The sequence below is a fragment of the Pelodiscus sinensis genome, chromosome 1, assembly GCF_052426305.1.
Source record: "Pelodiscus sinensis isolate ZL-2025 chromosome 1, ASM5242630v1, whole genome shotgun sequence".
Classification (NCBI taxonomy): Eukaryota; Metazoa; Chordata; order Testudines; family Trionychidae; genus Pelodiscus; species Pelodiscus sinensis.
Window position 1 is genome coordinate 254,194,876 of NC_143052.1, and position 17,316 is coordinate 254,212,191.

The 17,316-nt window shown below is 39.4% G+C and overlaps 1 protein-coding gene across 10 annotated transcripts in view; it reads left to right on the top strand.

Annotated features, from left to right (window-relative positions):
* The window catches only part of DOCK9 (dedicator of cytokinesis 9), a 307,165-nt gene that overhangs the window by 223,389 nt on the left and 66,460 nt on the right, over positions 1 to 17,316 (top strand). For 3 of the 10 annotated variants that reach the window (XM_075918762.2, XM_075918766.2, XM_075918763.2), the window contains exons 33-38: positions 202 to 322; positions 2,885 to 3,018; positions 6,593 to 6,704; positions 8,639 to 8,705; positions 12,974 to 13,021; positions 15,791 to 15,927. In XM_075918762.2, the coding sequence (XP_075774877.2) occupies positions 202 to 322; positions 2,885 to 3,018; positions 6,593 to 6,704; positions 8,639 to 8,705; positions 12,974 to 13,021; positions 15,791 to 15,927 (619 nt within the window). Of the gene's footprint in view, positions 1 to 201; positions 323 to 2,884; positions 3,019 to 6,592; positions 6,705 to 8,638; positions 8,706 to 12,973; positions 13,022 to 15,790; positions 15,928 to 16,478; positions 16,523 to 17,316 lie in introns of all 10 variants that reach the window. The other 7 variants (XM_075918764.2, XM_075918767.2, XM_075918771.2 and 4 more) reach the window with 3 other exon arrangements.

Sequence of the window (17,316 nt, forward strand, 5' to 3'; positions counted from 1 at the left end):
GTGGGCAATATTTAAGTAAATATATTGACATGTTAGAGGTAATCTTCGATTGGTTGCTGTAATATAATTTCATGTCAACCTTGTATTATAATAACATCAGGTACCTTCCTTAAGGGGGTGAAAAGTAATATGTGCATACTAATTTTGGAATGTTGCAAAATGTACATTATAATCATTTGCTTTTATTTCTTTTCTAAACAGAGTGCCAAAGATGAATCACTTAGCATGCCAGCTACAAATCCTTTAGTAACACCACAAAAACTAGGAAACGCTTTGGATAACAACCTCCACAAAGATCTCTTCGGTGTTATCTCTGGCATTGGTAATACTTCTTTTTTTTTTAATTTGACTAATCGTCTCTTGGTTTTTTACACAAAAAACTCTGTGTTATTACATTTTGAAAACATGCACTATGAAAAGATTTAATCATTCAATCAAGTGAGAGCTCCTTTCTTGGATGAAACTCAGGTGAATTGCTGGTCATGCACATGAGAATATAAAGAACATCATTGCAGCTGGTTGTCCTATGTAGGGGCCACTCAAAAATTTTGGCAAGTGGTTAAGGGTCAAACTTCTACAGAGAGGGTGTGGGATCTGGGACAGAGATTGGGTGCAGAAAGGAGCTTAGGGTAGGGAACTGAGGTGCAAGAAGGGATGTAGAGTCTGAGAGGGAGTTTGGGTGAAGGGAGGGGGCTATGATCAGGAGCTTGAGGTGCCCAGTTAGGGGTAAGTGTGCAGGAGAGGATTCTGGCCTGGGAGAGGGGCTGTAAGGGGAGTGCAGGGTCTGAAGGGGAGTTGTGACCTGGGAGAAAGGAATGCAGAGGGTTTGGGTGGTGACCTGGGACAGGGGAGTGGGGTGCAGGGGCCAGGGAGGGGTATGCTGCAGGAGAGAATTCTGGCCTGGGGGAGGAGGTGCAGGGATTGGGGGGGAAGTTTTGACCTGGCAGAAGGTGTAAAGAGGATATAGAGGGTTTGGGTGGAAGCCTGGGACAGGTAGTTGGGGGGGAAGAGAGGATAGGGTGCCAGAGGCAGACTCTGGCTGGGAAGTGCTTACCTAGGTAGCTCCCAGTCAGCAGCTCTGCAGAAACCTGAAGCCGACTGTCTGCTGCAGTCCCAGGCTCCTTCATGTGGCTCTGCTCTGGGCATGGGAAATAGGAAGGGAGTCTTCCCATACTGGCTCTGCCCACCCAGCAAACTTCTCAGTTTCTATTGGCTGGAAACTGACCAATGGGAGCTGAGAGGCTTTGTGAGTTGGGTGGGGGCAGAAGGCAAAGACTTCCTCCTCCCTCCCCAGTCATCCAGAGCAGAGAGCAGCTGGCTATTTACAGCACGAGCTGTTCTCTGCCTTGGGGTTCCAGCGAGGTGGCTGCAGGCCAGATCTGGTGACTTGGCGGGCCAAATCTAATTAGCTGGCAGCCTCTTGCCTACCTCTGTCCTGGAGAGCAGGCATAAATATGTTAATGTAGAGCTATTCTGGTACAGCCAATTGAGTGTAACTTATATTTTTCTAGAAATGTGTTCAGACCCATCTTTGATTTTGCCCACCCCTTGTTCAGTATGAAAACTCTAAACTAAGCATGTTAAGGACTAGTCAGCTATCTGATAAGCAAATGCTTATTGGATAGTCAAGTCGACTAGTCACTTGCTCCCCTCCACCCTTGCTGCCTCTATCAGATAGAGGCAGTAAAGGGGGGGTGGGAGAAAGGGGGCTACTTCAAAGCGGCATTGCTGCACAGTTAAGGATGTTAAAGACTGGGCAATTATCCAATCAGTAATGTCAACTAGTCAATTCCCCCTACCACCTTGTTGCCTCTATGAACTAGAGGCAGCAAAGGAGTGGGGGAAAGGGTACTTCAAAGTGGCAGTGAAACCCAAAGATGGCAGCTGCACAGCCCTTTTAAAATGCCACCTCTGCAAAGATTCAAAGGGGCAGCCCTGGAGCCCGGGGTCATCCAGGCTCCCCGTGGCATTTCCCTGGAACCCAGGATCAGCTGGAGAGTCCCTGGCTGACCCCGGGTTCCACACAGCACTTCCCTGGAACCCTGCTGGGGCTCTTGTACATTTCAAAGGAGGAATGCCGAAGTGCCTATCGACTAGTCAATGGAAATTCCATTGACTAATCAATTAACCGCATTTTAACATCCTTACCACATGGAGTTCAGGCTCTGTGGCGGCAGTGCTGCATAGCTGATCCCAGGCTCTGTGCAGTGCTGCCCCTTTGAAATGCTGTTGGGGGCATTTCTAAGTGGCAGTGCCGTGTGGAGCCCGGGGTCAGCTGGGAACTCCCTAGCTGACCACAGGCTCCATGCGGCATTTCCGTGGAGCCTGGGATCAGCTGACCCCCTGCTCCGCGCAGCGTTTCAAAGTGGCAGTGCCACATGGAACCTGGGATCAGTGGGAGACTCCCCAGCTGACTCGGGGTTCTGCGGAAATGCCGCACAGAGCCCAGGATCAGCTAGGGAGTCCCCCACTGCCCTGGGCTGCACACGGAGTTCCAACTTTGAAATGCACAAGATCCCTCGCTGGGGCTCTTGTACATTTCAAAGGAGGAATACGGAAGTGCCTGTCAAGTAGTCAATGGAAATTCCATCGACTACTCCACTAGTAAATTAATTGATATTTAACATCCTTACTCTAAACTTGTTTGGTGCTGATGCTTCAAGAAGCAGCAACTGAAGGAAATCATCACCTAACCAGAGGTGCAAAGATCTAACAGCTCACTAAAGACCCTCAGACAGCTGTGGGAAATATGAGTTCTGCTTAAATGGACTTGGAAATTTTGGCACCTAAACTATCAGAAAAAAGATATTCTGCTGAGGAAGAAAGAAAGCGGGGCTGAGTCTTGCCTTTGTCTCATGTATACATCTTTCATTATTTAATTTAGCTTCCCCGTATACCTCATCGACTCCAAATGTTAATTGTGTAAGACATGCTGACTCAAGAGGCTCTCTTATAAGTACAGATTCAGGAAACAGCTTCCCAGAAAGACAGGGTGACAGGAGCAATTCCCTTGACAAGGTAAAAAATAAGCTTTTGAATAAGTCTTCATATTAATAAATGTAATTCAATATCATTAGGAAACAGTCTATTGCATAATAAGAAATCAATCCAACTCCCATAGGAGTAAATAGGCATCTTTTTGCATGAACTCCATTGGGAGTTAAGTTATTGTATTCAGTATTGCATTCTGAATGTCACCATATTTTTTAAACATAAAATAATTTCATTTGATCATGTTACTATACATACTTTTTATTTTGCATGAAAAAGATTATCATGTGGACTTGCTATTTAATACTACATACATCATCAAAATAGTTTACAGACTATATGAACAGATGTTTTTACATGTTTAGAAAAGTTGTTGTTGTTTCCTCTGCTAGATATGGGCACTTTGATCTACTAAAAGCCATCTCAAGTTTTGCATTCAATAAAGCAGAACTGAAAATGTGGGGTGAGATTTTCAAAAACACTTAAGTAACATATTAAAGGTCTCATTGATTTTTCAGTAGCAATGATCCTAAATCACTTAAGTGGAGTTTCAAAAGTGAGTTTGGTCTAATCTATGCATCATTTGTGCATCATTTCACTACATCTGTTTAGAAACGGATATGATGAAATTTTTATTACTTCCCTCTATTCTGAAGTGTGGGATACCCTTGTATCAAAGTCTTTAAATTGTTTTACAGTAAGCCAGTTGTAAATCATGAATTAACAGTAACTGAGATATTCAGTCATTTCTTTTTGTAGCTGACATTATCACTTAATTTTCATAGCCCTTGTGATTTCACAACTTTTTTCCCACTTGACCCTAATATGCCTTTGTGTGGCAGAGGGAGAAGCTTCGCAGAAGGCATTCTGCTCATGCTATGTGCTTTAGTGAAGAGGAAGAAGAATATTCCCACTTAGCAAAGAACAGCCGTTTTACAATGGACTTTTCACTTCTGACAATTCCAGCTTTGCCAGAGAAAATGTTGAATGTTGCGCTCTGTCTTCAGTTACAAGAAGTATTTTGGTTTTTGTGCTTGAGATAGTTAAAACTCTGGGTGTAGCGTGTGGTCAGTAGAGTTTTGCCACAACTCTGCAGCAGTTTATACCTGTTGTAAATATGATGGATCGTATATTGAAACATCATAAAGAGCTTATTTAGAATGGCACATAGGTCCTAATCCTACAAATGTATATACATGTGCTTCACTTCTAACATGTGTAGTCTCATATAAGTCAGTGGGGCTACTCATATGCTTTAATTTAAGTGTTGGCAGGATTTCATTATTAGCCTGTGGTGTGCCTATTTAAAGTTGACTAAACAATGTGTGTGTATATAAAATGCCAAAAGTTCTGTAGGTGTGTTCTGCTGCTAAATGGCAAAACTGGCACCCAACATTTAGTTAATGTTTTGTTACTGCCTTAATTTGCAGTGTTCTGCTACTTAGCTGATCTTTCGGCTAGTTTTTTCAAAGGAATTTAGGGGAGTTACGTGGAAAACACTGAATTGTAATGGGATTTGGATGTATGATTCTTAAACTCCTTTGAAAATCCCCAATTAATGTACCAGTTTAGATGTTTTGCTTGATGTGGCTGCTGTTAATGTCTTCCCAATATTTAGTCCTATCAATTATCCACTGGTTTTCAAATTATCTCTTCACTGGGCATTATATATGTATTTTAATTTTTCACCACTTGCACAAGAATTTCATCAATAAAAATGTATTCTCCATCGAAAAATACCTGTAAAGATCCCTATTTGTGGGAAGTGTATGTTCCTGCAGCATCAGATCCAAGCTTTCTAGAAAACCACTGACTGCTAATGTTATATGCATGCTTCTTGGTTTTAGATTAAGGTTACAAGGAACCATGGCTTTAGCTTAATCTCAGTTCCTTTTCTCCTGTGTTAGCAACAATATCAGAATGTTTATTTTTCTCCTAGTTAGTGTTAAATCTACTTCTACATTCAGTTCCACTCCATAGTTATTTTACTTCACTCCTTGCCTGTTGGATATTTAATTTGACCTCAGATATGTATTCAGTTCCAACACAGTAATTTTGCTTTTTTTAGCTCTGTTTTGGATTCCCTGTTGGCGGATTCCCAAATGTTTAGGGTTAACATGATTCACATGCTGAAACTGTCTATCATGGGTCAGCATTTCTACTGTCTGTGGTGATGAGCACTCATCAAAGGCACTTCATTTAAGAGACTTTTATACCCAGTCTTCAGAAAGCAAGAGAGTTTTCTGAAGGCTCCCTTATGGTCCAAGTGCTCTGACTATCTGAGGCTGCTCTTGCATCAGCTCTTATCTAGCTATTTGCCGTGATGGCTCCCTCAACATTGGGAATATACTGAAAGCATCTCTACTTCAAGAGCCAGCCCATTTATAGAAACCTGAAGGTAAGAAACAGATTCATTGTCACAGTATGTGTAATGAATGCAGGCATTGATGGACAGCATATTTCTGTTCCAGTCACATAGGTGCCATTGATCTAAAGAGGCCTGAAATAGTGAGAGGGGGCTTGGAGCTATAGATGATACCACAGGGATGCCTTCATGCTGAACATTTTGTTTAGTATGCATCCTGCCTTCTTGGAATTACCTTTCCTTTTCAAATCCATGACCTGTGAAATATCAACACTTTAAATCAAAATCCACAGACAAGCAGCGCTTATTGTTCAGCATGGATTGAATACATGTTTTTCTGTATCTTCTAAATAGTAAGCTTGTGGATCACTCAGGAATCGGAGTATCAGAGCATTTCTCTTCCCTGTTCCTTTTCTGGCAACCACCTGATTTAGAAAGGACCAGGTCTACTTTATGCTTCTTAGCCACAGTCCATAATTATATTGACCTAACCCTCCACTATAGACAGAGATATGTCTACAGGACATTGTCTCCCATCAGCATAGCTACCACTTTTCAGGGAAGTGGAGTGCTCACACCAATGAGAGAAGCTTTGCCAACAATATAGGTACTGTCTTCACTAAGTACTGGTGCAGCTGCATCCCAGTACATGTAGACAAGCCTTCAGATTATCTTTTTATGACATATAGGGATAAATATTGGAGGGAAAACCATCTCTAATCCGATTGCCTGAGAAGGTAAAATTGAATATGCAAAACCCTTTCTTTGAGTTTTCATATATTACTTTAAATGAGAAAAAAATCTGAGAGTCAGTGCCATAGCTCCTTGCGACCTTGCTCCAAACATAGGGTCCACAAGAAAGCATGCATATGTCTGTTAACACCCACACAGCTCTTTTCTACAGAATTCTAACTTGGCACCAACAGCACATGCACTTCCCATAAGTGTACATACAAATGTATCATCATAAATTGCAATTATTAGTTAGTAGTCTTTCTACCCTGAAGGGGAAAAATGCATGCAGAAAAGAAGACATTTGAAGACTCTTAATTTCGCATAGTTTGTGTGCACAGTTAAATGGGTTACTAAACTATATCTCTATATAAATTTTGATCTTGTCTAGATTCTTAGCTTCCCCTTCCTTTCATGGGGTTAACAAGGCAGTTTCAAATTATTCAATTTGTAATGCTTTAGGAAAATGTTTCATTCACATTTACTCATGTTTTTTCTCTGAAGCAGCACTGTGGCACTTCAGGAAGTTCTGTAGTACGAAGTGACAAATTTGACCAAACAGAAATCAGAAGTCTGCTCATGTGTTTCCTTCATATTTTAAAAAGCATGTCTGATGGTAGGTAAACTACTCTATTTCATTTTGTAAATTTTTGAGATGGAAGGATTGATTTATAGTATTTCAAACTATTTTTAGTAATGCTGTGATGTGTTGTTGGTTTTACATTTCTTGGTGTACTTGAGGGATAAAATTAAGTCCCACTTGAAGTCTTGTAATACGTAAATATTACTTATTCCCTTAAATAGTATATAGTTAATTGAAGATCTAAATAAACAAATAGTTGTGTCTGCTTAAGTCCCTGTATGACTGACATTGGGGATTGGAGATAAAGAATGGTCCAGCGTTTGAGTTCTAACAATAGGACTTTGAGACCTGAGTTCAGTTCCCAGCTGTGCCATAGATTTCCTGTGTGACCCTGGTTAAGACAGTTAATCTCTTTATGCCTCAATTGCCATCTGTAAAATGGGAATGATAGTAGTTCTCTACCTTTAGAATATTCTGTACTTCTAATACTCCTGTCATCAGAATATTCTTGGATCTGGACTTCTAATACTCCTGTCATCTGAAGAAGTGGGTTGCGCCCATGGAAAGCTCATGATACCATCTGTATGTTTTGTTAGTCTTTAAAGTGCTACTAGTCTATTGTTTTGGGGTTTGTTTTTTTTTAAAGTTTTTCCTGTTACAGACTACCTCAGCTACCCCGCAGAAGCTTTTAAAATCTGGGAGAGGCTTAAAACAAGAATGCAGAAAATTTTTATGTCTGCAACTCACAAACCTCCCACACAGTTTCCTTTATGACCATATATCTCAGAATTCCTTGGTATAATAAGTCAAATGAACTGAGAACTATCATATTCAATTTTAATTTGTATCATTTTTTCATCTGCCAAATATACAAAAGCAGATACTTACTTTCATTGCACATTTTGATAAGTAATTTCAATTTTTATTCATGTAATAGGAAAAATGTGTACAATCTGATTTCAGAATTTCACACATTGCATAGTTTCCACTTATTGCATTGTTAGGAATGAGAAATAGAAATTATAATGATGTGTTTAATATTTATTCATTTTTTGCACGTAGTACATTATATAATTATTTGATATGATTTTATATGCAGTAGTTGCAGAGTAAAACAAAACAAAAATATCCTTTTAGTGATTCCCTCTGATTTTAAACACTGTACCTAAGATTAAAATATATATTTATATTTTAAATATACAAATAAAATACATTATGGAAAATGCTTTACATTAACCCTGCAAATACATGTTTTTTCAGTTATTCAAGTCTTCTATGTTTCTCAGAAATGCACAAACCATTGTCTGCATATTTTATTTTATACATACAGGCAGTCCCCGGGTTACATGGATCCGACTTACATCAGATCCCTACTTACAAACGGGGTGAGGCAACCCCACACTAGCTGCTTCCCCCCAGCAGACCAGGGAGACGCGAAGTTAGTGCCCCCCCCCCCCCCCCCAGCAGACCAGGGAGACGCAGAGCGGCTTTTCTCAGCAGACACCTCAGCTTGAGAATAAAGGACTGAGGGAAGTGAGGTGTGGGAGAATAAAACTGAGCTCTGGAGAAATGTTTGACTAGAGTTTCCCCTACAATATGTACCAGTTCCGACTTACATACAAATTAAACTTAAGAACAAACCTACAGTCCCTATCTTGTACATAACCCGGGGACTGCCTGTATATAATATAGACATGTCTACAAATTAATTCAATAGTAAGCTATATATTTAACCAACATTTACTACAATAATATTCATTCAAAAAAATTATTTTTGAAATTGCAAACTTAGATTCAAAGGAAATTTTAAATTCTGTAGAAAATTGTGCAGTAGTCTGATCTCAAAAGTCATTTCTGGCCTGTATAAATTATAACCTCTATGTTGCGAGCCAATGGTACAAAATGTTTTTATTAATATTGTTAATTACATTTGATTTGTTTATTTTTTAAACTTTTTCATTTTCTAGATGCTTTGTTTACATATTGGAACAAGGCTTCAACATCTGAACTTATGGATTTTTTCATAATCACAGAGTGAGTTTGCTTAGCTTTTCATAAAAATCGTATGTTTGAATTTGCTTGTTGTACTTCTCAGTGTAGATTTAGATGTTTCATGTTAACTCAAAGAATGACGCTATCAATCAAAATGTAGAAGACCCATCCGTAATTTTACATGCAACATTATAGAATATTGTTAGTTACACACTAATTTGGTTTAGTTACAGTGGAGACTTGTTGTCTTGGACAGTTGAAGTCCTTAAATAGCCTGGGGCATTTAAAATGCTCCTCATACTCCCTTCTAGCTCTGCTGTGTCCCAGTTGAAGCCAGAACCATTGAAAATATAGATGCAGTTATAACTCAGAATAAAGATGCCTGTTACTGACTTTTTCTGAATGCAGTGTTGTTGTAGCTCTGTTGATCCCAGGAGAGTAGAGAAGGAAGGTGAATGAGGTAATATCTTTTATTGGATCAACTTTTGTTGGTGAGAGAAACAAGTTTTGGAGCTACACCGAGTTTTTCCCCAGGTCTGGGAAAGATACTTAGTGTGGTACTTTGTTTCCGAATGAAGATAGTTTGACTTTCCAACTTTATCCTTTCCTCTTTCACCTCACTAGAAGGAAAAGAGAAGTAGTCAGCTAGCTTCTCTTCAACAAGAAAACAACAGCGAATGTCCTTACTTTCACTTGCTTATGGAGCTGGTCTGAATGCTCTGGTGGAGAAAAATCAAGGAGCAGCAGCAGTATTGAGAGGAAAAGTGAAGTAGCCTTTCTAAAAGGCCTTGCTCCAGTCCAGATTGTTCTTCATCACTCCTGCAGCCTGAGCAGGGCCATTGACACAGTAATAACCAGACATGTTTGTGTTACAGAAATGATGATCAAAATGTGCATTATAAACTGTACTCTCTGCGTGAATCTTCATACTTCATTTTAGTATATACTTCAAGTGCCTATATGTGTTTCACTGTGGCTACGTATGCACTTTACATGCCCAGAGTTGGAGAATTCTTGAAAGCAGTATCTATTGGTCTGTGCCTGAGCTCCTGTTCTCCTCATGTTTCAAACTGAGAGTATAAGTAATGGAGTGAACCAACCACCTCTCCAATTCATTCTTACATCACATGGCTTCAGTTGGCACATCCAGTGCTTCTGCTTCTCTTGGTTTTCAAGTTTGTTTTAGAATAGTTTTAGAAATCGTGTTTAATAATTTACAGTGAAGTATGTTAGATTCCTCCTCCCAGGAATTCCTCATCTTCCCATACCCCTGTACAGGTATGAGACCATGCAGAGAACATTTATCTTTGAAAATAGTCTCTCCTGTTCCCACTCCTTTTCAATAAATGATGACCGTCAGCAGTGTGCAGGCTATGTCAAGAAAACATATACCTCTGCCTGGTCTGGTATTAGTTGCTTCTTCCTAACCTCACCTGTCAGGCATGGAGATTTTAGCTTAAAAAGTACCTTAAAGAGAAGGCTAGTGAGGGCCAAATCAGACCCAGGCCTGGAGATCCACTCTTTATATAGCATCATACATGATCAAGGACTACACTTCCTACTACAAGGTGACCCACAAAAATCAGTCGGGGGCTTCAGGGAGGCTGTGGGAAGGAGGGAAGCAGGAGTGCCAGCATGGGGAGGCCATACGCCTCGGGAGTCAGAAACAGGCAAACCAGAGGCTGCATCTGGCCCCCAGGCCTTAGGTTCCTCACCCCTACCATATGGCATCAGGACAGAGCCTTCCTGCATTGATTCCAATTATATGTGCAGCTAGTATCCAACAGTCTCCAAGGAGAGCAGAAAACATTTGTGTTCTCCATTTCTCAATCTTTTCTACTGTGAGGATCTTTTTTCACCGGAAAGATCGTGAGTCCATCAAAAGATATGGGTGCAGGAGAAGTCTGTCCCTCCCCATTCCATCTACCAGCTGCATTCCTTTAGCAAGGTTATTAGTACCACCAATGGAACTGTGTTCAGTTTGTTATCATTGCAAAATCAGTCCCAAGAGGAACTGTCATCCTGCAAGGGCAACACTCCATAAAACAGCTCGAGAGATTTCTGTAACTAGCTTCCAATAAGATACCTTCCTTCAGTTGTACACCATGTGTTGGGGACTTCCACAACCCTCCTTTGATTCCCCCTTATTTGCTATGCTGGGGACCAAGGGACTCATACACACAACTCACAGATTCAGTGTGATCCATGCCTCCCTCCAAAGGAGCAACCAGAACTTTCTTCTGGTCCTATGGAAGAGGAAGATTACAAGCCCATTTTTCCCACCGAAAGACTGATGAGTCCTTGCACTTCTAAAAAGACAACAAGGAAACCCTCTGTTCCTTGGAATTATATATGCTTCCCAAAAGAGAAAATACCACAAACATCCCTGCAAACCAAGTTTGTTTCAAGAGTTATACCATCAACAGTCATATGAACTGCCTCACAGAGGATACAAAATCATGATACCCTGCACATCCAGCCTCTACATCTCAGCCTCACCCACTGGCTAAAAGAAAATTTTGATGGAATGCTCAGGATTTCTGAACCACTAGTGATGCCTCTCCACATATACTTTGGTGGGCTTCTGTCACTTTTATTCCACAACTGGAGTGTAGTTAAAATAATGTTCTCAACGTGTGAGCCACAGGTCCCTGGAGGACTGCATACTATGTCCAAGGGGTAGGTGAAGGACTTAAACTGACAACTGACTGAACAGAATTCAGTTATACATACAAACAATAGATGTACAAAGGGGTGCACGCCTCCACTGGAGATTCCAAAGGGTTTGCAGATGAAAAAAGGTTGAGGACCATTGTAGTAATGGGACACATGACTGTTGGATAGCATCCATTCTGGCTACACAATAGCATTTATCTCCCTACCTCCTCTAAAAGAAATTCCGACTACTTTTTCATAGGTCCTTCTCATGAGGATCTTCCATTAGGAAGCAGGGTCCCTCCTCCAATCTAGAAGAAAAGAGGTCCTATTTTGGGGGGGGGTGGTAGGAAGGGTGATAACTCATTCTCAGTGTGTCAGCTCAATGTCTTTATGTGCAAACATATTTCCATTTAGTTACATTGGGATCAGTAATACAATCCCTGGAAAAGAGCACATGTATCACATATCTAAATTTGAAAGATGCTTACTTTCTCATTGACATTCATCCTTCCCTCAAAATGTTTCTCAGACTTATGATGATCTCTAACCACTTTCAGTAAAGGATTCTCCCATTTGTCCTAACAAGCCCATTTAAGATTTTAATGAAATTGGTTCTAGTAATAACAGACAGAGCAGTTTCACCATCTACCCTCATCCAGAGGATTGGCTTCTTATTTTCAAAACATGCCAAGAAGCTTCACATCAGCCTTATTGATACTTCAGCTACTATCATCCCTATAAGTCTGTGTTAATTTTAGAAAAGTCTATCCTGACTGCAACACCAAACTTAGAATTCATAGGAGTGACCCTACGTTTAGTCAGGGCAAGGACTTATCGCCCAGTCAACCTCAGCAACCTGATAGACCAGGTTATGTACAACCCTTGAATGTCAGTGTGTGTTTGCGTGTGTCTCTTGGGACAGATAATTTCATGTGCTTGTGCGGGCTTGGCTTTGAGTGGTATATACAACAAGCAAACAGTATGAATACTCTAGTAACAATTCCCAACAGGATGTGGTCCTCACTAACATGTCAGTCACTTGATCCAGGGTACTTGAACACCCCAAGAAGTCAAGACACTTGAGTCTTCTGAAACTCCAGGCACTATGAGAAACTTGCAAAGCCTTTCTTCCATTCATCCAGTTCCATTGTGTGCTCATATCCAATCTCTCCCTTTTAGCTTTGTAATTTCCAGGAATCCAAAACTCATTGGCAGACAGCCTTAGCAAGCATTTTAGTCATAAGTAGGAGTTAAATGAGTCAGTAGAGCACAACATTTTTACTCAGTGGGGTAGCCATTTGGGACCTGTTTTGCTTCCCAGACATACAGGAAATACAACATTTACTGCTCCAGGAGCTCAAGAAAAACTTTCCAGAGGCAATTCTCTCCTCAGCCCCGGAGCAATGTAAATTACATTAACTTAAAGCAGTGTCCTGCTCTCTCACCAGTGTAGTCTGTCTCTTGTTGACATAGCTTTTGCCTGTCATCTTCACCAGATGTGCTCCTATAGTACAGTTGCACCTATGTAGTGTGGTAGTGTAGATTAGCCCTTATAGAGGGATTGACTAGCAGAAAAATAGACAAATATTTGCAGTAAATTTTTATTTAAACAATTTTTAAATGTGCATTGATTCCTAATATGTTCTCTACAGGGTGTGCTTGCATCAGTTCCAGTACATGGGAAAACGATACATAGCCAGGTACTGTGTATAATTTAAACTTATGGTGTTATACTATGAGAGCATTAAAATAGCAATATGTACAACATCCATTGAGCTCTTGATAATTAAAAAGTTGTTAAACAAGAATGAAGGAATTATTACACAGTGATGCTTCCAATTTAAAGGAGAATAATTAGATCCATAAGACCTTTTTTGGGTGCTACCTGAAAATATTGTTGCTGTTCAAGAATATTAAATATACATATGCAAAAATATGCTTGTAAGAAATTAATTTAATTGTTGTTTACTTCCGAGGGGAATATATTTTGAAAAAAACTTACCAGAAGAAAAAGAACTAGCAAATACTAATTTGTGATTATTCAAAATGTGTAATGACAAGCATTGAAACTGTCTTGGTTGAATCCTCTCAGAAGCCTTACCTTGTATTTTTACTAAATGAAATTATAATGTACATTTCATAGACTGAGTATAGATTTAAATGAGATGGCATAGAGCTGCAATCGTATTGTTTACTGTAAGATGTCTCATAAGCTGCCATTTTGCAATTTTTTTCTGTTTCCTAGATTTAGATTTTTCAATTCATAGAATTAAATTCTGCTATCACATGTGTGTGACTAGGGTTGCCAGGTGTCTGGTATTCTACCAGACATTCCGGTATTTGCACTTTTTCCAGTTTAAAAAAATCAGAGAATACCGGACATGTGCAATGTCTGGTATTCTCTGATTTTTCCGGCTGAGCACCAGACGGAAGCCTGGCGTGGGCAGGGGGAGTGGCTGGAAGGCAGGGCCACAATCGGCCCTAGGAGCCTTTTATTGCGCAGAAGCCTGGAGGAGGTCTAAGGGAGTGGCTGGGAGACCATCTGGTAACCCTATGTGTGACACTCACATTGAAGTCTGTTAATCAGTGGGAGGACAATGGAAGTTGCATGAGTTAGGGATGTTGGCATATAGATATCTAAATAATTAACCAATAAGCCATTTAAGCTGACTCCCTGCATGTGACAGTTTCCATGGAGTTGCTTCCCCTCCTCTTCTCCCCTCCCCTTCCTGCTCCTGCTGTCTCCCAGGAGTTGGGCTGAGATCTGGGAGCACACTGACTGCTAGCTCCACCCCCAAGGAGCATTTTGGTAACAGTGTAACTGCTAATAATTGTTGCGGCTACACAATTACTAAAATAACTGATATCTAACATCCCTAGAATGCATGTGTCTGAGGTCTGAATTTGGTCCATAAACTGTATAAGTAATTGTGATTTTAAATAATTTAGTGGACATAGTCTGTTAGGCTTTCAGACTGCCTCTCCCACCACCTTGTTGGAGCCACTGTGATATCATTAAACTTGTGAGGAGAAATCCTGGCCCTATGTAAGCCAATGGAAATTTTGCCATTTACTTCAGGGGAACTAGGATAACACCAACAGTTCTGGCATTTATGTTTATCAATGACAGTAGCTAAAATGCAGGATACTATATTAGCGTTAACATTGGAAACTGAAATTCCAAAGAGGTAAATCAGAATATACCACAAATCACAATGATTTTAAACTGAACTTTTTCAGACTTAATGATGTCAGTTTGTTTCTTACAAAAAGAAAACAATCTTTCATGCTAATTTAAATGTGAAATACTCATCCATCCTATTACATGAATGCTATTTTGTAGGCATACAGGAAGTTTGCCGGTGTGTCTCTCTCTCGTTCCCAGCCCTCAAAAACGCTTACACGGGGGGAGGGGAGAGGATTCAGTGACAAGATGGATCTATAGCTGTTTCTTAGTTTGTGTGTCTTTAGCTATGATTATACTGCTTTGTGCTTTTGGTCTATAGCTGTTTCTTAGTTTGTGTGTCTTCAGCTACAATTATACTACTTTGTGCTTTAACATACTTCTGAGTCTCCAGTTTTAAAAAATATCTGTAAAAATAACTTTGTGACACAGCAGGAAAGACTGTTCCACACTTCTGTCATATTGAATTATCACTTGATCTGCTCTGCATGTTAACAAACACTGAACTATTAAAATCATGCAAGTCTCTGGTGGTCTGTGGGATTATTGCACTTTCACAAACAAACGTATCCTTTAAATTTATAACATTTATGTCACATCAAAGCATGTTGTATCACAGTAAATGCATGTACTGCACAGAATATCACTGAGAGAAAGGGCACAGAAGGGTGCAATTCCAGCATTCGTTTTCATTTCTCATCAGCTCTATTGGAGGTACACAATAGGAAGTTTATACTGATTGCTAACACAAATCACTTTTCTGTTTTCTTCACTTGATTGCTGACAAGTTTTAACAAAGTGTATGGCTCTTCTCCCTTCCTGCCTGGGTAAGATACAGGTGTTAGTGCCTAAATTAATTCCTGCTCTTATTGCATGTGGGCTTTCCAGTTTTACCCCTGCACCTTTTTCTAACTTTCCCAAAAAAAGTATGTTATCAAAAGAAATTAATGGATTTTTCAGTTCTGACTGTTGTCAAAACATCATCTAAATGAGCTGTAATTTAAGAATAATATTGCTAAAAGCTTTGAAGTAACTTAAATATTTAAAGACCTACAGTTTGTGTGTTTTTATCATCACACATTAGGTTTTTTAATTAAGAATTTGATATGATGCATTTAAAAAAATGCCTATTTTTATTTTTGCTAAAACATAAAACAACAAATAGGTGCATTGCAATTCATTCTTTAGTGCTTTTTGTGCTGTAACTGCTTAACTAACTCTCCCTGCCATGCTGCAGTTTGACATGTCTAACTTTTGCTTATATCCCATTTCACCCATCTTGCAGGAACCAGGAGGGGTTGGGACCCATAGTTCATGATCGAAAATCTCAGACATTGCCTGTTTCCCGTAACAGAACAGGAATGATGCATGCCAGATTGCAGCAACTCAGCAGCCTGGATAACTCTCTCACTTTTAACCACAGTAAGTTTCATTACACCATAGCAGTTGTCATCTTCATCCACTATCATAACACCAGAGGCAGGTCCCAGACCCACACCAGAGCACTTCATGGACTTTATTATTGTTTCATACAATTAAGTGGAATTAGTTCACTGATCTATTCCTACTGAATGATGACACAATGTGGAACATGGTTAACTACAGCATTGCATATTTTAAAGTGGTACTTTGAGAATTTATTTATGTAATAGTCTAAAGAATTTAAAACTGGTATTGATTTAAATCACAAATATTTAAATTTTGCTCATTTGAAATGGATATACAGTATATCTTACTTTTGCACTATATAATTTGATTTTAAGTTTTATTTTACCTACTTGTGACCCTTTATAAAAGATATAGTCTTCATGTTACAGTATGCACTTAGTTAATCATGTCTCCAGGTTCCTAAGTCTCTTGATGAAAATATAAATTTTAGAATTTCTTATGAGAAATGTAAAGTCCATGATTTAGTTTGTGTGGATATAAAAAAAAATCTCCCAATAATGAAGTGACTTTTTCTGTGTTTTCAGTGTAAGAAAGATATCAAGTGTGCTTGGAATTTCTGTAGACAATGGTAAGACTTAATGAGGTTGATGTCAGTTTGTATAAGGCTGCTTGAATTCAAAATGTTTTTGTATATTGCCCTTTTAAATATGCTGCTTTTAAACTTCAAATTATACAAGATGTAGACTATATTTGTATGTCACTTTTTAATTTCCTACAGTTTCAAGCACCAAAAACTGGCCAGCAAACCTAACAGAATACAGTATCTATTCACACAATGTATTGGCTTGCCAGAGTTGCATACAGTAAAGCTATACGGCTCTTGCATGTATACGAAACCTATAGCTTATTGACATTAATATAAGGTAACAGTTGATCCAGTCCTGCAGTATTTACTCATATAATCCCTGTGAGAAATTGAAACAGCTGGTTCTGTATTGAAGACAGTAACATAAATGTGTTACCCTACCATTTCAGTTATTTCCAGTGCATTAGAAGACCTTTATTAATAAGAGATTTAAAAAAATTTAAAAGCTTGACAAGTTATTATCAATATATATTCCTTGCTTGATGCCCAAGCTGCTCAAGTAGCCCCTGTGTGAATTGCATCAGCTGCTGCAGAAGGCATGGGGGAATCCATGACCTCCCTGACAAAATCACAGCCTTAACATGAGTTTTCTAAAGGTCTTTTTCATTCAAAGTCCAATTTTGTTAGTGAAATACTACCAAAAAAAACTTCATTAGGGATTTTCCTAAATTGCATTTTGAGAAGGGTGTCAATTTTAGTGCGTCTATTTAGTTGCTTTTAATGGTATCCCAATACAGCGATCTTAATTAAGTCATCTCCCCCTATGTGAGAGGACT